The 22553-nt window shown below is 40.7% G+C and overlaps 2 protein-coding genes across 2 annotated transcripts in view; one reads left to right on the top strand and one right to left on the bottom strand.

The window, feature by feature from the left end:
- The window catches only part of CCDC158 (coiled-coil domain containing 158), a 52202-nt gene that overhangs the window by 13188 nt on the left and 16461 nt on the right, over positions 1-22553 (top strand). Inside the window, 12 exon segments of the mRNA XM_083835798.1 lie at positions 419-610; positions 612-911; positions 1652-1841; positions 2864-3016; positions 3477-3589; positions 4589-4747; positions 7185-7348; positions 9252-9493; positions 10442-10473; positions 10751-11000; positions 13180-13281; positions 14482-17168. Of these exon segments, the coding sequence (XP_083691924.1) occupies positions 419-610; positions 612-911; positions 1652-1841; positions 2864-3016; positions 3477-3589; positions 4589-4747; positions 7185-7348; positions 9252-9493; positions 10442-10473; positions 10751-11000; positions 13180-13281; positions 14482-14558 (1974 nt within the window). The 3' untranslated portion in view covers positions 14559-17168.
- STBD1 (starch binding domain 1) lies at positions 20153-21875 on the bottom strand. The gene is made up of 2 exons (XM_083835280.1): positions 21538-21875; positions 20153-21416 (listed from the first exon to the last, which is right to left on the bottom strand). The coding sequence occupies exons 1-2, from the start codon at positions 21785-21787 to the stop codon at positions 20617-20619; spliced, it is 1050 nt and encodes a 349-aa protein (XP_083691406.1). The 5' UTR covers positions 21788-21875; the 3' UTR covers positions 20153-20616.

Here is a 22553-nt window from a genome sequence, read left to right as displayed (position 1 = left end):
TTGCTTCCTGCAGGAATAAAATCAGCAATATTTTTTTCATGTGTATTTTTTTTTTCAATTTACAGTGCAATTGGTCAATTTTTAACACTTACGTTTTTTTAGCCCCAGCTACTCTAAATTTTAAAGTAACGTTTTTTTCTTTTTTTTTAATCACAGAAAATTAAACATACTAGACTGATGCAAAACAAAACAACAAAAAAAACAACAGTATTCCAATTAGTACTTTATCAAATGGGGAATTAGTAATGAAAACCAAAAAAACTCATATAGTCATTGTAGATCTGACCACACTGATGTAATTTTCCTCTGAAACTCACAGATGTTTAAGATGTACTGTAGAAAACCAGAAAGTGACATGAAGTTGTGAAGGTAGAAATAAACATTTCTCTTGGTCACTCCTTTTATTGCTATTGTTCAGAGGGCTGCAGTTAAGGAAAAAATTGAAACTATTGTAAGAATCTCCTCCTTGACTTTCCAACTGGAGTCAACCAAGGAAAGACTCGGTAAAGTTAAAGAAGATCTTAGAGCCAAACAGATGGATTTGGTGACTGCTGAGAGAACAGTGTCAAATTTTACAGCATGTCTGAAGGAGAAGGAAACAGCCCTCGAGGATTACCAATAAGGAAATCAAGAAGCTGCATTCACATGTTGGCAGTAAGATGCAGGAGCTTGAGCATCTAAAGAACAAAGAGGGCCATTTACACGATGTGCAGTCAGAGGGTGAAACACTGAAGCTGCAGGTGGTAGAGAAGGAAAGGATTATTGAGATCTGGCAAAAGCAAATTGATATCATGATCCAGGTTGTAGACCAGCAGTATCAAACTGCTGGAGTGATGGAAGTCAAGAAGTCACAGCTTTTAAAAGAAATTGGTGACTGGAAACTTCAAGTGCAAGAACATAAGGTCTGTAAATGATGGTGTATTTATGCCTGTAAGACAGTTAATATTTTCTTCTTGTAAATCTGCACCTTAATATTCCAACACTGTCTGGTTTTAAAGTGAATATGAGACTGCCCTTCGAATCCTAACAACACTGGAAGAGTTGGTGAATAGAGAAGAATAATATGAGCACATTCCCACCAAAAATGAGTATTTCATTGGTGCAAAAGCAGTCTCCAAAAGGCTTGTCACAGCTGGAATGTAACATGGTGTTCTCAGTGATAGAATCGTCCACATGAGTAGCAGAACAAGAAATACAGTGTTACTGAGAAATAGCAGACAGTGAGCACTCAGAGTTCCAAGCCGGGAACACTGTGTATAACTGGCAATTTCTCAGACAAAAAATATGCGATATGGTAGTCTTACTCAGGTTGGCAGCTTCTGAAAAATGTGCTGCAGATAGGGAATTTCATGCACTTCTATGAGAGGACAGTTGAGTATTAAAGAATATGGAGGTAGCGGTGTAAAAGGATGGAAATAATTTTGATATCGTACACCTGGTCAGGTTAAACATGCTGAAAAGCCATCAGATCAGACTCTGTAGTACCCTTTTGGCGTGGATTAGTCATTTTCACATAACTGCTTTTCTACTCCATTTTTCTTTCATGCTCCAAATTGTTATCTGACAAATGAGAATTAAGGTAATGATGATGTTTTCATATTTTTGTGGTTAATTTATATATACATATATATATATATTACACAATGAGTAGATTGCAAAGGAGGAGGAAGAAGTGAGAATACACAAGTTGGAGGCCATGCTGAGCAAGCTGGAATTGGAAAAGGTTAAGCTTGTAAACACATGCACTGAGAGACTCCGTGCAATTAATGATATGAAACTGGAAAAAGACGAACTAATGAGCAAACTGAAAGCCATTCGGATTGAGCTAGCTGGCCTTGCAGGTAGGGAGCTTCAGATTAGCTCAGCTCAGATAGCTGCTAAATTGGGCTAATGTTAAAAATAGAAGGGCAGCTTGCTTCATGGATCCAAATATGGCCGCTGGCACAGCTTAAAGTTCCCTGCCAGCATGGGATGGTCACGTTGCTCAGGGAGTAATGGTTTGGGTTTCTGGTGCAGAATGATGGACATACAATCTTCATGGCAGTCTCTTGCTACCCTGAGCAAAAAAACTTCCTGACTCTAGAGACCAAAGAAGCAGATCTAGTTAAACATAGTGCAGGAATGTGACCGCTTTTCCCCATGTGTTAATTAAGGGGTCTAATGGATCCTAGTAGCCATCTATGGTCAAGTTACAGTAGAACTTATTTCTGTTTTGTTTTGGATGCAATGTTATTTAAAAGCTTATGTCCTGACTCCAAGCACTGTCTTCACAGCAAAAGTATGGGGAAGCAGATCAAGATAATAAAAACTGAAAAACTAAAAAAAATGAGGTGCTGGACCCAAGCAAGCCACTAAAACTCAGGGAGCTCCTCTGTTAAATCTGCATTGCAGCCTGGTAGGTGTTCACATGCTTTGCTCTCTGCACAACCCTGTACTCTCATAGAATACCCGCTGGTAAAATCTTTTTCTTCACAACCCTGCTCAGTACTCAGCCATACTTCTAAACTCATTAATTTTTGTAAGAACTAAACAGATACTTCAATCTTACATTGGGGAGTAACCAAAGAACACTTTGGTTTTTGGTGGTGGTGAAACAAGCTTTTACTAACATAGAGGACGATAAACAACTACTTCTTCCTTTGTAAACAGTGGATGTTCTTTTGCTTTATGTCTTAGCATCTGAATATCTAATATTCCTCTACGTAATATGAATGTATTCCTCTATGTAATATGAATATCTAATATTCCTCTGTGTAATATCTAATATTCCTCTAAAGGGAGTAGGTGACAGATTGGTAATGTTTGTCTAGAAGAATGATGATTTTTTGTCAGTATAATTTTAATCTTTACTTTAATGCTCTAGAGGGATTTGAAGATTTGAAGAGGGATTGCCAGGATAAAGTCAAGGAAATGGAAAATAATGCAAACAGACTGAAAATGCAGTTGAGATCTTCTCAAGCCCAACTGGAACAAACCAGGAAAGCTCTAAAGACTGTAGAGGGATCTGATGGCCATGGTAATTATGGAATGAACATCCCCAAAATCCCACACATTTGTTTTCTAGCAGGAAGGTTTTTGTAATTATTGATCCTTCAATAGATGTTGTTAATATTATTCCAGATATTTTGTGAAATAAATAAATAACATTGCAGATGAAGACACTTTAATTTTACTGGTTACTTTATATTGTAAAACTGGAGTTGAGTTTCCTCGGCTGATCTTTATGGAGATTTCCAGGGAATACTCTCTTCTTGTCCTGTGCATATAATGGGTCTGGTACCACCACTACCTTTGACAAAACTCCCACTAATCCTAGTGGGTGATTTGCACACGTACATGATTGTAGGATGCCAGTTGAACTTAACTGTTCTAGCATATTGCTGGTAACTGACTTACAGAATCTTTTATCAGAACTCAGAATGCGTAATTGATGTTGTTCATTGAGAACTAACACTTGGGAACCTTGTTCTTTACAGCTATGAAGGTTGCAGTGGGAATGCAAAGGGAGATCACGGCCAAGAGAGGACAGATAGATGCATTGCAGAGCAAGATTAAGTTATTGGAAGAAGCAATGGCAAATGCAGCTAAGGTCATTAGTGCGCCACGTAAAAGTTATTAACTATGTTTACAGAAGTTTTTCTTTGGAGAAGTACATGGCCAAAATCACAACAGACCCAAGAAGGACCAACGAGAATTTTACCTGATGTAACGGGCACCTTCCATAGCCTTCTGCTAGCATATGACATATCAGGGAATATCTCTACCACAAACATCAGCCTTTTGTATAGAGCCAGGTTTTCATTATCTTTGTTTTCAGGGAAGAAAAAAAAAAACACAAAAAAAACAGTATAGGTGTCACTGAGTATCAAGCTCTCAGATATCAATTCTTTTTCAAACTTTGCACTAATGTACTCCATATCCTTCTGCATTTGCCCTACAGTGCTTCCCTTTTCGTCTTCTGAAGCAGTTCTTTGCAGTTGTGTTTGTAAACTCTGTACCTTAATATCTGTCTAGCATATTGAGGTCTTTCTGACATATTACGTGACAAAGAAATCATGTAGTTATCAATAGCTGAAGTTCATGAATGACCATATATGTCTGTTCACTACGATCCGTCCTCCCTGTTTACTGGCTTTGGCTTCTGTGACTTGAATGTTGCTGGCCAGGTGTGGCAGTGGCACCTTGAGGTGTACAATGGACCACATCGTGTCATTGTAATACTTAGACTGTGATAGATTCCTTGCAGCCTCAAGTTGGAAGAGGTCATAAAAGCATAAAGCGGAACATCAATCTGCTCATGGATAAAACTCTGGATTCTGAAGCTTAAAATTCCAGTTTCAAAATAGATCTGAAGTTTAAGGATTCAATTTATAAGGGTTCCTCAGAACCAGTAAATTCTACTTTTCTTTTTAAGTCCTCATCTTGTTGAAAGACCTTGTCTTTCTGCGAGATGTAATAGCTAAACTTCTGAAAGGGTTAATGCAGATCCTTCAAAGAGCAAAAAATGTGCAGAAAAATAAGTATGTATAATGTTGGTTGTTATAAATTCTTGAATTGTACTTAGTTGTCCTCCTCTCCTTTAATTCAGGAAACGCATTACCTCAGAGAAGAGAACAGTAAACTAAGTCAGGAACTGAGCTGTATCGCAACAGAAAATAACAAGATTGCTGGGCAACTAGAGATCCTGAGATCACAAGAGAAATGTCTCAAAGAAAAACTATCTAAGATGGAGACAGCCCGTGATAAGGTAGCTTAATACAGCTTTCCAGTTCAGTGAGACTGCTGAGTGCTGTCTGGTACAGTCGTGTGGGAGGAGAAGGTGTCTGACCTTTTGCCTAGGTTGCGTTTATTTTGTCCTATTTGCCTGTCCTCTAAGGTATTTACCTGAAGAAATAATTGTAGTTAAGACTGTCTTTTGTTTTGTTTTGCTTTTCTCTTAAAAGTCTTCTGTTTTCCTAAAAGGCAAATAATAACTGCAGGGAATTTAAATCAGATTGACCTTCCAGGCAGTAGCACCGTCTCTTGCATGGCTCCTTTCCTTGACTGTCCTGTAAGAGAGGCCTGTTGATTCGTGCCAGGGCTCCACTGGAACCAAGCATGGGCACACACTGACTCAACATAGTTGGCTGGGTTCATTATTTTCTGGGGCCTGAGTAAGCCAGCTGTGTGTCCCTCAGGTGAGGGGACTTTTTAAAAATAGGTTGTTACATTTGCCTTTTTTATTTGGGCATTCTGATGCTGACCTATCTGCCTCTTAAGGCTATGTTCTACCTTTTGGTCTGGCTAACATGTAAGTCCGAGGTGCCTTACAGGTGAGCTGCTGCTCCTCCAGAAGGAAGAGTAATTTTCAGCTGCTCAGAGTTCTGGCTCTTTAGGATGCAAATTTCCACGTAAGGTGTTTTTTTCAAACGGGAGAAAAAAGCATACAGGATATGTGGGATAGTTTAGTATTGTGGTAGCCCTGAGATGTCCTCCACTTGAGAGAATCCTGAGCATATGTTAAAATTCTGAAAGCAATGAAGTGATCACTGTTGTATCCAGTTATAATAAATACTAGAAAGCGTTTTGAGAATTGAGTGCTGCATATTGTGAAAGCTGTGACTAAAAGTGATCTGCTGTTGCTTAGGGCTTGCTGTCTGGTACCTGCTTCTTGTGCTTGGCACATGATTAATGTTCTTCCGTAGGAGCTGCAGGGCCCAGGGTACTCATCAGCTTCTGCTTCAGGCAAGCCACGGCACGTGGTGCCTCTTCCCTGCCTGTACTCTGCTGCTATGCCACTTTCCCTGAACTTGGCCAGCTGTACCCCTCACATGAGTACCTGATTCATAGAGTGGAAGTGTACTGACACAAGGATGTTCCAAAGATTAAAAATAACATGGAGATTCTGAACGGGAAAGCATCCACTAGAAACATCCAAGAGCAGATTCTTAGCACCAAAGACAAAACCATCGTTTATAGCTTCTCATTCATTGTGGAGTCTCAGATTTTGTTTATTTCTGCTTGTGAAATACATGAAAAAAACAACCAGACAATAAAAAAAAACCACAACTATAGATTGTAATAGCAGTTTATTTTACTTGCATCACCAATAACTTCATTTTTTACTTTTTTGTTTGATGGTACTTGTTGTCAACCACATATATTTGGTAGTGAAAATAGACTTGTACATAGTTCCTGATACATTTTACCATCTGATTGACCTTCTAAAAGTTACTGCTTGTCATACTTAAATCTTTCTCCAAGCTGGCTTTCACTGATTTTTGACCAAATTTATCGTAGTAGATAAAACACCGCCCTTACTTCCTTTTGGGTTTGTACATTTACATTAGATTTAAATCGGATTATAGTGCTATTTTGATTTTTCATTATAGAAAACATCAACTCAAATCGATTTTGAGGAAAAAAAATCTTTTGCTATTTTTTGTATAGATTTTGTATAATTGTCCAAAATGGACCTGATGTTTTTCAATAAAAATGCGTCAGCAAAAAGTGCCAGTTCCATGCACAGACAAAGGTTAAGTTGGTGGGAGCAATGCTTTGAGTATGTAATGTGCTGAGTACTTTGGAAAATCCAGTTCCTCATAGGAAGGAATGGTTTCATTTGAATGATGTTGCACTTCATCTCGGAGTAGGGCTGTGACAGTCAAGTAGTTCATAATTGCAGACAACTCAGCTGTTAGAGAAACAAGTGCCTAGAAAGCACCCTGAGATACTAGTATTACTACCTTCCAAGCTGTTTGCTCTCTGTACTGTAAGACCTGGAATCACAGGTTAAAAAGGTAACAGGGTTGTCTTGAAAAAGCTTGTGGTTGTGTGGGAAAAAATACTCTTATAATTAAAAGCTTATTTTTTGTTTTTGACCTTGGGACAATAATAGTAACCTTTTTACAATGTTTATTTAAAACATAGTTATGTCAGCTATGTTCTCCTTTAATTTTATTTTATTTCTTTACATATTTTGGTCAGTTAACTTTCCAGGGTGTAGTCACATTTAGAAAGTGTTTTGACGGTTTTCAGGTTATCATGATCTAGCCTCCACCACTTTTTAATTAGAACTACCAAAACCCACTTTTTTTCTAACTGGTACGACAAGAAAAGAGGTGGAAAAACATGTCACTTTGGATGAGTTTTGAAAAGTTGTGTGTCTTTATTAAAATACATGTAACAGAATGATTTTATTTCAGATGCTTTCCAAGCTAAGCATTTTGAAGGAGGAACCACTGCAGGACTTAAAGAGGACTCCTCAAAAATTAACAAGCTCAGATGATAACATCTCCTCTGTAGATCTTGGCAAGAATGACAGCGATGGTGGGAAAACATCACCTTTAGCAACCATAAGGAACACTGTGTAAGAGCAGTAAACTGTTATTTCTGTCATGTGTGGTATACCTCTGTTGTCTTCTAAAACTAGAATTTGGACATTCATGTATTTTGGGAGCAGTATAGGATATCTTTGTGCAAGAAAGGTAGTCTTAGGAATAAAGGTGAGATGGCCAAAAGCTTCCACGGCTTCTGTTGTATGCCTGGTTCCTCAGATACATCACATGGCAGGGAAATAGGAAGTGACTACACCATTTACCTTTATTGCTTTATTTTGGGCATATGTGTTTTTATTTTCACGTAGAATTCCTTCTTTCTCTTCTTTCTTGGTTTTAAACAAGTGAGAATGACTACTAAAAGGCATTCAGCACTTCACCCTTTTTTGTAAAGAAAAAGGTGACGATATCCCCCATAGAACAAATTTCCTTTTAAATAAATATTTTGTTAATTAAATAGTGGACTTCCACCAAAAGAAACACAAATGTTAAGTGGAAAGCTGGAACAAGATGCCTCAAGGTAGCTTTGGCAGAGGAGAGATGTTATTGATTATCTCGTATGAAAATTGAGATGAAGCTTGATTTTTGTTTTTATTTCTATTTTTACTTTCATTCTCAGTGCCTTAGTTAAGAGTTGTGCTGTATCCAAAGTTACCATATCAGAAAAAGATGTCAAACAGCAAGTATTTAGGGACAAGAAAAACTTTTTTTTTTTGTCTATTCACAACTTGAGGTTGTTGCAAAAAACCTGACAGGGGAAGAAGGTTTTACGTGATAAAGATAGCACTTTGTATGCTTGAAGCAGGCTTAGCAGGGTGTATTTGGCATAGATACAGGTACAACAGCAGAGCTGCTGGAGGAAAGGGAGCATTTCTACAAAAGGTCAACACTAAGTTCAGCAGGATTTTACTTCTTTGGAACAATTCTAAGTGTCTCTCAATGCCAGTACTTAAAGTCAGTCTGTCTGTTGCTTGGATGTAAATAAGTGATCTGTTTCGTTCTCTCATCAAATATCGCTGTACTCTAAGAATGTACTGTGCCTGAGAAAATGCATAGGACAAAACTGGAAAAGGCATGAATATATGATGGTACTTATCTGATGTTGTTAGGTGAAATATGGGCTAGAAAGCACATTCCTAATAAGTGGAAGCTGGTTTGAAGAAGCTAGATCGAAGCTCTGTCATGTGGGTAACAAGAAAGAAGATAACAGTGGCAGTAGTTGTCAAAATTAGAAGTTTGTTATATTTTTTTCCATTTCCATGACTACACGTTATTTGTACAAACTGTAGTCCTTTATTTCGCAAAGATAGCCCTTAGTTCAGTGATCTAAATTCACTACCACTCTAATAGACTTTCAGTGAACGTGTGTAACAATTTTACTATTATTTTTCTTCACCCTTAGGATATAGCTGTGTGCAATTTTACTCTGCTTAAAAAAACAGCTCATCTTCTAATAAAGTAAAATGTAGCAAACCTAATAGCAAGGCTTTTGCTGTGACATTGACAGCCCTATGTCTTTTCCATGCGGGGAGGCTCCAACTATAGATTCTGCCACTGAAAGCAGCATGGAACAGGATTCTTTCGTCCGGTGAGAAGTGATCTCACTTAGCTGAGCTACCTGCTTCTCAAAGTACTCATTCAAAATTCATTTTCTAAGGCTTTTTTAAAACTGCATTAGTTGTGAGTGTGTTTCTTTTGTTTTATTCATAATGCTAAAAGCTTCCTGGGAACTACAAAACAAAGCTGTGATGTTTCTTTCATCCCTCTAAGAGCTCTGGAACTTAATTGCATTGTTTGCCTTTAATATACATGTAGAAGAGGTGGGGATTACATATGAGAACTTTATGTTCTCACTGTGGAGGCTAGCTAGCATTACCAAAACTTAGCACAATATTTACAGAATATTGCAAGTTTTTGGCATCATCTTGCTTGCAGGGATCCTTTATGCTTACGAACTGCAGCCCTTCAATCCCAAGGCACGACCCAGCCCTTCACATCCCCTGGTAAGTTTTCAATGGCTGCATTTGAGGATGAGTGCTCCATGTGGATGTGGAACTGGAACGTTACTGAGTATTATTCAGAAAAACAAACACACACACCTTGCTGCAAAATCCGTGTTTTGTTGCAAACAAGCTCCATGGAGGCTGATACCAGAACACTTAAAATGGGTTTCTTCTGTGACAGTTATTCATGAATAGCAATAGCCTTGTGTAATTAGTACGGATAATACTTTCAAATTTTGGTGCCTAAGTTTAGGCCTTTAAAAGCCTGTATTCTGTATTCAAGTATCTAAATACTGATATGCTTTTGAGAGGGATCAAGTCATTGAGGATTCCCCTGATTTTATTGAAAGTGCTGCATGGTCAGTACCTTTTAAAATGCAGTGACATTAATTTAGTAACCTAAATAGGAATATTAAGGGTATGGCTTTGAGCATCGAGGTTGGAAGATAGTAGGCTTAGCCACCTTCTCTTTTACTGCGCATAGATTTTACGTTCTGTGAATTTTCTGTGAAAATTGCCTACAGATGCTGAAAATTTGTTATCTCTTAGTATTTAGGTCAATGCTGTTTGTTTTTTTCAGAGACAGCTTAGATCTCCTCTGTCTGTCCTGAGGAGTAACTGCTATGAATCTTCTTTTTACACTTCTAAATAGTATAGAAAGTAGATACTGTCAGCATTCTATTAAACCATCTACAACATCCAGGGATTTCCCTAGCTTCCAAAATACCTACAGGTATCACTTTTTACATAGAAGACTCTCTAGTCTTCTGCAGAGTAGTTGAAGGAGGGGATTTTGTGAGAAAACCCCAGAATTCTTTTCAAGATGTCCCAGGAGGAGAGTTAGGAGTAAGGAAGCAGACTATGGGAAGAAACAGAGAAGATTTGTAGCAAGTCTTCCCCTCATTAGTTGCATGTGACCTTTATTTACACATACTCAGTGTATCATACACATGACATTACCTTGCTTAATCTGCTGATTGCATGTTTCTGTGTATAGCTCGCCTCTTTCCTTATGACTCTCTTTCTGCCAGGAATTTGAAGCATATCGATCATTTCATGCAAAGGAGGGAAATGGCAGACCGGTGTATGCAACATTATCTTTTCTGTTTGTTTATATCTAAGTGATGTTAGCAGTAACATGTGAAGGAAACCAGGTAGCTGGCACCTGTGATATTGCCATTAGGCTTTGCTGAAGTGAACCTTAAGTGAGTAGCCAGCAGAGAAAAGCAGGCACTACTTTCTCTGAGCAAGGTTTCCTGGCCATTTTGCAGGACGATCGATTTAACAGTAGCAAGCATGTTTTTGCAACAGGGCTATAGTCTCCTGCTAGCTTGCCTACTGATGGAAGGGATCACAGCATGCATAAAGGGAACCCATGCCTTTAATTGTTACAGAGACAGCGTAAACACTGGGAACAGGGTTGGTGTTTAGGTGTGTTCTTACTGCTCTTTGCTTGGCCGTCTCCTAGAAGGTGCATCCATCTTCTCAGCAGCTCCACGTTACACATCCAGACCTAAGAAGGTCTGTCCAGCCAAGAGGTGCAGAGAAAGGTCTCTGGTACACTTGCTGTTAACTGCTCCACCAGACAACCTTGCAGCTGGGCCCAGCACCTCACCAGAGCACAGACCTTCTGTGAGGAAGAGTGATTCTCCAGACGTTGCAGCCACAGTCCCCTGGATAAGTAAGTCCAGTCCCATTTACTGATCCAAAGATCTTGGCTGGGTCTCTTCCCAGCCAGTACAGTAAGTGAGTTACAAACAGCAGGTTAAATTCTGCTCCTATTGTTCTGTAAAAACCTGTGGAATCCCACCATCGTTCACTGATCCAGTCTTTGGCGATTTATGATTGTGGTACCTTTACTTAATACTGCATTTGATTTTTTAATATATGTTTGTAATGCATAGCTAACAGAACCCAGTCACATTGCCAAACATACACACCACTGTTTCTGAAGTGTACAGGGCTGATACAGGATTGATCTTGATCTTGATCTGTTGTTCCAGAAAGTATAACTACAGCCTGCAAATTTATTGAAAGATAACTTATCAGTGGTTCATTTTAAAACACAGGAGTTCTGGCCCGCTTACCTGAAACTGCTTTGTTTTTGCTTGCATCAGACTGCCTTTGATACAAGGTAGAGGCGTCTATCTCGTGAAAGCTAAGCCCTGTCACAGATGTGTTTAAGTAGAGGTGTTTTTTCTGCGATGAATGAATTGTGAGTAAAATATAGCAGCTAGTCAATGTGCTATACAAAGGGAAGAGAACATACATGCCACATGCCACTAAATTTAAGAACTGGTGAATTTCTTTATTCAGGTAAATATGTAGCATGTAGGGTTGCTTAATATTTGCAATAACAGGCAACAAAGTTGTCTAATACTCATATTTTTCATAGTTGATACTGTCTCTGTAACACATCTAAAAATGTTCTGGGGTTTACTGAAAATACTGATGTAAGACTGTGTCTTTGTAGCCTTTAAGTGGCAGAAAAATAAGTGTTCCAGAACCACAAGATGTGTGAGGATGATGAGCATTCCAGGTAGTCTATTAATTAATTACTGATGAGCCAGGCTGTCGGGTCTGCTTTATTACTTCACTTTGCAGAAAGACCCCAATGTGAGTAGGTACAAAAGGAAAAGCAGGTAAGCTACTGACTTTTCACATGATACTTAATTACCAAATAACATTTTTTAAAAATTTTTCTCTTCCTCTTTCTTAAAATCTGAAAATAACCACTTCTCTTAGCAGGCAAATAAGCACTGCAGGTAGCAGTGTAATAGAAATGTAGCCCACCTAGATCTAAGCTAGTTGTAGTACAGGCAGAAATCTAACCAAAAGAGACTAATTTGTCTTGCTTCTCATCTGGAAATTGTTTTTTCTGTATTTTCAGCGTAACTGTAGCATGTTTATATTGCACTGCTATCACATAAATGCAAGCTTCTCGGTTACTTCATTTTTCAGTACTTTAAAAACATCAGGATCCTCTCTCTGTCTGTAGAAAGGTGTCTAAAAGAGCTGGGCTGAGCAATCAGCCTGACTGGAACATGAACAGTATTGCTCATTGACCTTTGCTTTGCTGGCTGGCTGTGCAAAGACGAAGTGTGTATTTGTTAGCTCACCTGTATTTTCAGTGCATATCCAACAACTGAGAAATGCCTGTTCATAAGCAGAGTGCAAAGGTGTGCGGCATTTCCCAGTCTACGTGCTGCACTGGCCAAATGGGTACCTGCAAATTTCTGTACCTGTAGAGCAGCACAACCTTCCTCTTTAGTGTGTCTCAGCTCTGGATTTCACTTGTTTTAGGGAACGTAAGCATAATGCCAGGCTTTGTGGTATGGTTATCTTCACAACTATAAATGGAATTAAACTCCTGATTGTTTCTATGTAGACCATGGGAGATCTAGCAAGTCGAAGTCATAGCTATGACTTTCTGTCAGTTGCCAATCAATGCTCAGTTTATTCCTTGTTTCAGTAAGTTGCATCTTTCTGTACCTTAGTTTTCCCATTGGTAAAATGAAAATGACACTACTACTTTCCTTTGTGCAATCACTGTAAATTTACTGGCAAAGTGTTATTTATAAGTTGTGGGCATAAATATTACTTAAGTAACATAAATCACTTTTTTCCCATTCCCAAGCACGTTTATAGGCAATCTAGAAATTCAGTTGCATTCTCCCCTGAAAATAAATGTGATAAAATACAAAATTCTTTTAATAACCTTGTCTTCTCACTCATTTTCTTTGCTACTGGAAATTTTGTTTGACGTTTTCTAGGAACTTTACTTTAGATGGAATGATTAAATAATTTATCTTATGATGACTTTTTTGTCATAACATGCTGACAAGTAATTTTTTCAATAGCTTCTCAGTCTGTGGAAACTAGTGAGAACACATCTAAGAAGCTACAGAACAAGATGGAAAGCCTGCAAAACCAGGTGGAAACGTTACAGAGAAAAAGCCAAGGTGCCAGTATTTACCAAATATATTCCTATTTAATTTAAAATACACTCCCCAGAAACTGTGTTACCTGCCAAAGCACTACCTGTGTTTCTGTGTTTTACATGATGTCAGTTTATTTGTTCCTGTTTTACCAGTACCTACTTCTACTTTATCCTGCTCCTCGGAGAGTAATTAGATTAACTACACAATGCGTTGTTTCTCAGCCCCTTAACTCTTAAGAAGCTTCTAGATCCTTAACATTTCAAACATGGCAGCTGGTCAGGGGTGCCTTCATGTGCTATCATGTCAAATTAAATTTTTAAAGAGCTGATGACTCTTATAGAAACTGGATGATACTGTGACGGCAATTGACTCCAAAAACAGAGCTTCCCAGCAGTGGTCTTACAAGCATATCCTTTCCTCCTCAACACTTTCTTTTTTTTTTTTTAATCTGAGATGACCACAGTCGTAGACAACCTTTTTGAACTGTTCTTGCTCCCTTTGAAGTCACTGATAAGACTACCATGAACCCTGCCTGTGATGGCAGAATGCTAGATGAGATGGAATATCTTTTCTCTGCACTTTTTCTGAATTCACATTCCAATAACTCCACCTTTTCTCTTTTAAGTCTCCTTACATGGCTATGGGAAACAATTATTTCCCTACATCATACAGTTCACACATCAAGGACATTCAAGTAACCTGATTTGCTTAAAAAATGATCATATATAGAGTATAAGGTAATTGTTCTCATTTTTATTCTTGGCCATTGCTAACATCTTCAGGTAGTCTGTTTTCTGTATGCTACATAAAAATCTATATACAAATCTGTAATGTGTCAACTGTAAGTATATCAAAGAGATTATTTTGAAAAAAAAGTCTTTTATATGCACAATAAGTAAACTGGTTGTCATGAGCACTGGGCTGAACATTAATTTAATGTTGCCCTGTAAGAGAGATTCTAAAATCAGTAGCATTTTTCCACTACTCTACCATTTGGCACTTAGACACCAGAAAGCAGATTACATGTTGTCTGTTCACAACTAGGTCCATCTTTACTGCATCTGAAGAAGTGCAAATCAAAGTTGTACTTAGAAGGGCGTGATAAATGTAGAGTGTAACATGTGGGAGGATATTACAAAGCTTGAGGAGTCTGCACCTGAGGTGTCAATCATTTTCACATAAGCTGGTGTTCAGATAATCTGTTCCTTTTGCTACTTTCAGCTATGTCATCAATGATCAGAACTCAGGAAATGAAGACAGAGAAAGCAAAGGAAAAGGAGAAGAAGCTGTCAAAGTGAAGACTTGTGTGCATTAGTGATTACTTTCATGTATGTATGTTGTGTTTAAAATAAACTGTGATAATAAGGGTTCTCATAGTTTTGCAATTCTTGCCTTGAGCCAGGACATTCTTTACAGGTTTTTACTTTTAAATGAATGGGAAGTACAGAGGAGTAAATACATCCTAATAATATCTAAATACAGACTTTCACTGGCACACATTGTCAGTAGCTATGTGCTGTGGGTGACACTGGCCACAGGGCATTGCTGATTGCTTCAAGTTCCAGTAAGAGCTTTCTTCCATGTGTTCTGGATCTTGCACATGATTTCGGGTCCTTTTTTTAGAAATTTAGTTTTGAAGTGTTGTGTATTCCACATTCTAAAAGAAATCCTTTTCCCCCCATGCTTTGTGTTACTAGTTCAGTAAGTTCCAATTCATGTGGATGTCCCAGAGCTACCGAGTATTTCCAGTTGAAGCAGGAAACCTGGATGTGGCTCCTGTTAACACTGAGATATCAAAATGTTTTGAACCACATGCCTACAACTGCAAGACTGAACAGATTTCATCCTATACCATAATTCCTTCAAGCAAAATGGACTCGTCAAATGGTATTTTTGGTGTAATTTTCATTACATGTTATCATCCTTGGTTTGATTTGTAGTACAGATGGAGTCCACAATCTGCCCTGGGCTTAAGTTTGTAAGCATAGCACTCATATTTTGACTCAGAGCCATGTATGTGTATGTTCCTGGCTTGTTTGGGACTTTTTATCCTTCCTCCGTCCATGTCCCTCTTATAAAAACTGAAATAGGTGAAGTTTAGGTGGGAAAAAATGCATTTTGAAACTACACTGACTTTTTTTTTAATAGTCTAGTATAACTTAGTTTGCTAGAGTTTGCTAAAATAGCTGGGGATATTACTTGCTCTCCAAAATATTCTGCAGTTGAGTCACCAAAACACACATCCTTCCTTTAGTATGTGTCTACGAATGGTGTTTTTGAAGGCCATTCCTAGTATAAGATTTAGTAATAAACAGGAAGGAATATTTAGCACATCTGGCATACGTGAATTTATTTTAAAACTTTCTATGAAGTGGCATTTAAGGACTGTGCAGCAGTGGGCAAATGACTTATTACACTTAATTAACAGAATGGGTGACACTAAAAATAGTTTGAAAGTAGTAAGATTATTAAAATATCAGATTTATTCTTCAAAGTTTTGTTAGTATTTGACAATAACTCAGGAAACAAGATAGCTCTATAAAAGGTGAGCAAGAACTTTGTACTCATCCTAAATTGAGTACTTTTCCAGAATTTGCCATTGTTTTTTTGTTGGCAGACTGCTCATGAATAGCAGATTAATAGTGCTTCCCTTTCAGAGTTGAGCAAGGCTGTCTGAGAAGTCAGTTGTGGAAGCCGCTGGCTTGTTATCAGGGGAGTTCTTGCTATGAATGCTCTAGACAGTACTAACAAAACACGTGGCAGGATGTCCCTTGAAATAAATTGGTGCCGAAACACAGAAGAGGGGGCTGAGCAGCTGTACCTGGGTCAGCAGGAGGTGGCAGTGAGGCAGGTTCTCTAGCCTTAGCATTTTTCCTCGCCTGATTTTTCTAAAGTTGTGATTGCCTTAGATTTATGGCAATGTGGAATTCCGTGCTTGAATTTGAGGGACTTACAGTAAGTACGGTGATTTTGTCCAAATCATGACTAGTATCTGTGGCTCTGCAAAAGCTGTTCATTAGCACACACCCATCCAGATACAAGCTTAGTTTTGTTGGCTTTAAAGCCATGGAACTATATCCAGAGGAGATCAAACCTCTGAGTTTTAGTTTGAGGCATTATTGTGTGGGGAAAGAGATTAGTGAGTTGTTCTGAAGTTTTCTTCAGTCACTGTCAACTGTATTTTTATTTAATTCAAGTAATTTTCTGGATTTCTCAATCACTTTTTTCCATTTATTTACTTTTTTTTTTGCAACAGTGTTGCAAGCTTTAGTCAGAATGTTAATAAAGGCACCTCCCTTTTCCTGTAAATGGGTTGTATTGAAAGGATCACTTGTTTCAGATGGCTTGTGCATTACAGTTTGCCTATATTTGACAGCTCCACCACAGATTTACTAAGAAAAAGGTAAGGTGTAGAAAATAAGAGCATGTATTCACCCCGTAGTCTGGCAGCTTGTAAAAGGTCACCGAAAAGCGCATTCTCAGTTGCGTTCAAGGAGCTAAGCTAAAAGGAATTTCAAAAGACTGCAGACCTGGGAGAATGGAAGGGAGCAGGTGGAGAGGTACAAATAGCCAGAGAGAAGAGAGATCTATCAAGCAAAAAGGCAGCTCAACATCCTCATGCTGAAATCCAGCAGTTAGGAACAGGTCTGAGCTTCCAGCAGAAGGGAAAGATTGTCCTGGGGGAGGTAAAGGGCTGTATATGTAAGCCCAAGTCCAGCTATGCACACCCTGGACTTTGCAGCATGAATAGCGCTGTGTTATTCCATGTTGTACAGGTGGATAACAGGAGGACTGTTAGGCAAATGTTGACCACAGCAGGACACCACAGACGGCAACCAACACCCTACAGATAAAACCTTACACCAGTCTAATACATTTGAATGGATCGTGTGGAGAGACTCCCAACAGTAAGTTTAACTCCCAGAGAAAATGTGGGTCAGCTATGGTTTTTGCAAAGGCAACTGCAAAATAAATAGGAAGCAGACAAGATGCAATGCAAGTTTCTGTATGTGACTTAAAACTAGTTCATGTCCAACAGGAGCCCAGTCCCCATTCCAAGCCTCAGGCTGTCTGCTCAGCTTACCATCCAGGCACACCAGTAAGCACCAAACTACTTCACAAATGAGACTAGATGGTATTTCACCTAAAAGTAGTGAAATTGTCTAATAGTTTGTTGTGAACAGTCTGAGCTGGTCAGCTTAAACTGTAGGTCTTTGGCTGCACTTTCTTTGCCAAGCTGCGAGCAAGGCATTTTATTATTTGCTTTTAGAAATCCTGAGCTGTTGGCTGCTAGATCCATGTAGAAATGTCAACAAGAACTTGTTTCTCACACATAGGTTCACTAGTCTCACAGTCAAGACAGTCTATTAGACAGGTATTGGGCCAGTCTAGCATAACCATTTTTATGTAGCGAGACAACTTTTTTCAAATCTACCTTTTGGTTTAACCCAGCAGGCAGCTGAACACCATACAGCCCCCAGGAAGGGGAAGAAAATTGAAACATGCAAGAAGTAGTGGTTTGAGATGAGGACAGTTTAATAAGAAAGAAAAGAAGGAAGGAAAAGAAAAAAATAGCAAAAAGAATAACCAAAGGAAGTGATGCACAAGGCAATTGCTCACCACCAGCTGACCGATGCCCAGCCAGTCCCTGAGCAATGGCAGCTCCCCTGGATAAGCCCCCAGTTTTATTTTTCAGCATGACACCCAGCGTTAATGGAATATCCCTTTGGCCAGTTTGGATCAGCTGTCCTGGTTGTGTCCCCTCCCAACTTCTTGTGCACTGCCAGCCTCCTCAGTGGCAGGGCAGTATGAGAAGCTGAAAGTCCTTGGCTTAGTTAGTGTAAGCACTGCTCTGCAACAACTAAAACATCAGCGTGCTATCAACGTTATTGTTCTCCTGAATCCAAAACACAGCACCATACCAGCTACTAGGAAAAAAACAAAGTCTGATCATTGAGCAAGATGATGAAATCATGAGGACTGCATGTGCAGTCTGTAGGATCAAAGTGCAGGGTGTTTAATCAAAAAAAAAAAAATGTCCTCAATTTGAGAGACTTCTTAGAGTTAGCCTGTTTGAAACATGTTCATTATTGCATTAGGGAATCTATTCTAGTGTGGGTTAAGTGGCTTTCTAGTGAATACTTTAATCTAATACCACAGCTAATCGTCTCAGATAAGCCTGCAACGTGTGTATAAATACACTCAAATGGCAGTGGTTATTAAAAAAGTGCTTAAAGTTGACAGTACCTCACTATTTGAAGCACTGTCAGCAGTGGGAGAAAGAATTTTAGACCTTTTGAAATAACATGTTTTGCTTGGGTATCCATGATTCCTGAAGATCAGCTTCTATTTCAGCTACATACCTGTGTGTATTGGGTATATTGTTCTCTTTAATTTATTAGGGAAGTGCAAAAAAATACAAAGAGCTTACCAGCTTTCTGTTGACACAAAGAAAGCAGTCATAATTAAATGGGAGAAGTATTTATTACAGCAAAGCAGTAGCTCCTTAGATGAAAGGAGCCTGATGTTAGTATTAATTTTTCAGCCCAGGTAAGTCCTAATCCCTTTGAACTTGGGTAGTAAGTAATTAAGTCCCATATTAGTATTCTGTTGAGAGAGGTCAGGACTAGCGTGTGCACATGCACACTCCTAAAAGACCACTGAAATAGCAGCAACCACCTACTGAATTGTCAGCTCCTTCCTCTCCCTTTTGCATCCAGTTGCCCAAAGTGATCCCACATACCTTGCAGACCTGCAGCAATTCCAAACAGAAATAAAGGTGCTTTTCATCCTAGACAAGCAGTAAACAGAAAGCTTGCAGTCAGTCTTGAATTTTAACTCCCGCCCCCATTTCTTACCTTGTTCTTTCTGATGTATGAAAGCTCCCCTGAGTAAGGAAATCAAGCTTTCTCACCTGAATCTTTAAGTTGCTTGAGACAAACAGCAAGCAAAGCTAACATTATCTGCAAAATTAACTGACCCACAGAGCAAGTTGTGCTGTCATGTGACAATTGGGAGGGGGTTGTTTTCCCTGAGAACACAAACTAGCACTCAAAACTAGTCTAGTTCATGTACTGAGACTGCTCCACCATGTGAAGCAGAAAAAATAAGCAGAGAAAATTAGCTTTGCAACGTGCATGTTTCCCAAGCTGAAATGTTGATGTCTACGCTTCCAGATCTCACACAAAAGTACGCTCTGCAGAGCAAATTTGTTCTAGTGACACGAGATTTGCAAATAGGTTCCTTGCTATAGGAAGAAGAGCTTGCTGGAAGTGGCATATCATGTATTTGGAACCAAAAATATGAGAGGCAGACAAATAGAACAGCTCTCTGCTTCTGTTTCATAAAAATAACAACTGATTGATGCTGGAAGCATTGTGTATGATCTGGCTTACTTGGAAGGCTTCAAGTTAGCAAGAACAAATTCACATGGAAGAGACTGGTCTTGAAACAAGCTCAAGATAAGTACTTTGTAACAGTACTGTAGTGTTTTCACAGGCAGAATATGCCACATATTTCAGGGAGAATCCTGTCCTCTGACTATCAAAGCAGCCTAGTTTTGGTGGTGGTGGTTTTTTGTTTGTTTGTTTGAAAAAAAAAAAAAGAAAAGCCGGCTCCCTCCCTGAAAAGTAATTTATTAAGCCCGTACAGTTGTTTCTGACCTTTGCTCTCCTTTCAGGGGAATGATTTGACTAAAAAAGGATGCATCTGCCAAGCCTTTGCTTGAGCTGAGGTCCTTCCTAGAGAGCAGTGAGCAGAAAAATGAAGTACTTAGCAGTTAGACCTTTGTTATTCTAAAGAGTGCCTGTTACTTTTCAGGAATCCTTTAGCACTAAGATTTCTGGTCAAGAAACCCAACTCTATCCACGTTAATTAAGAGACAGTTCACAGGTTATGTTATAAAGGACTGTCAGTCTGAAAGTGTTTATTGCTTACTTATTACATAAGTTAAAACACTTAAGTTCCTATTGCAGTGTAGGTAACCACACTTCCTAGAATGCTTTTAAAGCCCTAAGCCGTCAGCACAAAGATACATCCCACAGCCCCACTCACAGCAGCACAAACTCAAGTCCAGGGTCCAGATTTATCCAGACAGGCAGCTGCTCGGAATGCTGCTCACGCCTTCAGATCCTACCTTGCACATCTTCAGACCGTGAGGTTGATTTTTCAGGATGCCAGATGATCTCCTAAAGGGGAGGACTGAGACCTGCTGCTCATACAGTTTAACCAGGTTTGATATGGGACTTACAGAACTGTGCAGCTGAGAAGGTCTCCTACTGAAGAGAGAGAAATTACAGGGGCTCTGTGCTTAATCTAAGCAGGTTTGCCATTAGATAAGCAGCTTCCAAAATCCAGTCAGTGGTGTCCCCACCACTGGTGAGCGATTCGATCTTCGTGTTCGGTCACTAGGGTCCTGTTACCGCATTCTTCCCAACGTGTGACCTTCCCATTCTCAACCAAGATAAATTTCCACTCTACTTTGGTGTCTACTGGCAAGCTAACAGATTCAGACCAGAAGCCATCCTTGTCGTACTTGAGGGGAACGTAGCTGTGCCACTGGCCAAGACACTCGTGGTCACCGGTAACACCGATCAGTTGAGCGTCAGAGTGCGTGATGTAGTGCACGCGGAAAGTCACGTGGATATTCTGAAACATCGGGGGCACTGCTGCAACTCGCTTTGCTTTCAGGTCCCCATCGGGGCAGTCTCCTTGTTCCCATTCCTTGCTGTCCGAGTCTTCCACGCTGCCATTCTTGCCGGCCTCCCCCCAGTCCAGGTGCTCAGACACCACTTCCCACTCTTCCTGGTCCAGGTCCTGAACCTGGGCTGGCTCACCCAGCTGCTCCTCGCTTCCGTCCTTACAAACACCGCCAGAGCTCCTCATGCACCATCCATCACCGCTCACCTGTCCCACCTGGGGTTTCGGTTGCCCGGCCTGGCCATCGCACACATCAGCTGGATGCTCCCCGGCATGGGGCTCGGAGGCAGCGGCACACGGCTTTGGCAGCAGCTGCTCCCTCTCCGGAGCTCCGCGGGCCGCTCTGCTGCTCTCAGCGTGGTTATGCTGCGGTGCATCCTCCCCTGCTTCCCGAGGGCTCGACAGAGCAGCAGCCTTGGCCTGCTGCAGCACTTGCTCGCCGCTCGCCAGAAGATCCTCTAAGCACAAAAATCAAAAAAGAATAGTTAAGGTCAGCAGCAAGCCCAAACGCCCGCAGGTGGGGCAGGGCAAATCCCCCCCCCCCCCAACCACCAGCAGCAGCAGCCCCCCGCTCGCTACCTGTGCCCTCCGCTTCGCCCCTCGCCCGCGGGGCCTCCCCGGCCGCCTCCCCGCCGCTCTCCTCGCCTCGCCCGTCGCCGCTGCCGTACCAGAGCCAGGCGACGAGGGCGGCCAGCAGCCCCACCACCAGCGCCGGCCACAGCCCCGCTCCCAGCCAGCCCCAGCCGCGGCTCTCGGCGGGCAGAGCGGCGGGCGGGCGCGGGGGGCCGGGCGGCTGCCGCAGCACCGGGGGGCCGCGGTCGCGGGCCATGGCCGGGCGCTGGCACCGGCGCTGGCACCGGGGGCTGGCACCGGGGGCTACCCCCGGCCCGCCCCCGCCGCCCCGCTTTAAGCCGGGTGCCGGAGCCAGCCCCGGGAGGGAGCCGCCCCCGGGGCGGGCCGCAGCTCCCCTGGGTGTGCTGGCAGGCGGAGGAGGCAGGCAGCGAGACTCAGAATGAGCTGGGTGAGGAAAAAGTTGCGAGGCTTGCTGCCTCTCCCCTCCCTTTTCTGTCATCTCCCCCTTTTTTCTGCTTCTCCGCGTGCAAATCTGCACGAGGTAGCCGTGCTGCAAGTGTTTTGTGTCACAGGTAACTGAAGGAGTGAGCAGAGCTCACACGCAAAAGTTGGGGAGTGAATGCTTGGTTTGCTTTCCTCTTTTTAAATAAAAAGCGTTCATGGTCAATGAACTTGTACCTGTAGTAACCACAGAAGTTTGCGCAGTTTAATTTGAGCAGTGCAGGTGGTGAAAAAAAGCCATGCTTTCTCTGCTGTCCCTGAGAACTGAGTTAAATTTACTCCTAAGTTTGTAACGCCCGCATCATACTCTAATGCTTACAATTGGATTTCTTAGCACCGTCCTGCTCTTCCATCTTCTGCATTGTTAAGCTCAGGAAGCTTTTTTGGACTACCAGGACTTCAGATTCCATTAGCGCAGAGGACGTTTAACAGTTGTTTTAATTTAACTTCATGTTACTACCCAGTTCTGTTCCTCTTGAAGTGAGGATGTCAAATTTTGATTCAAAATGTAAGGGCTATAT

This window comes from Anser anser (assembly GCF_964211835.1).
Source record: "Anser anser genome assembly, chromosome: 4".
Classification (NCBI taxonomy): Eukaryota; Metazoa; Chordata; class Aves; order Anseriformes; family Anatidae; genus Anser; species Anser anser.
The sequence above is the reverse complement of the archived record's forward strand: the minus strand, read 5'-3'. Positions and strand labels throughout refer to the sequence as shown.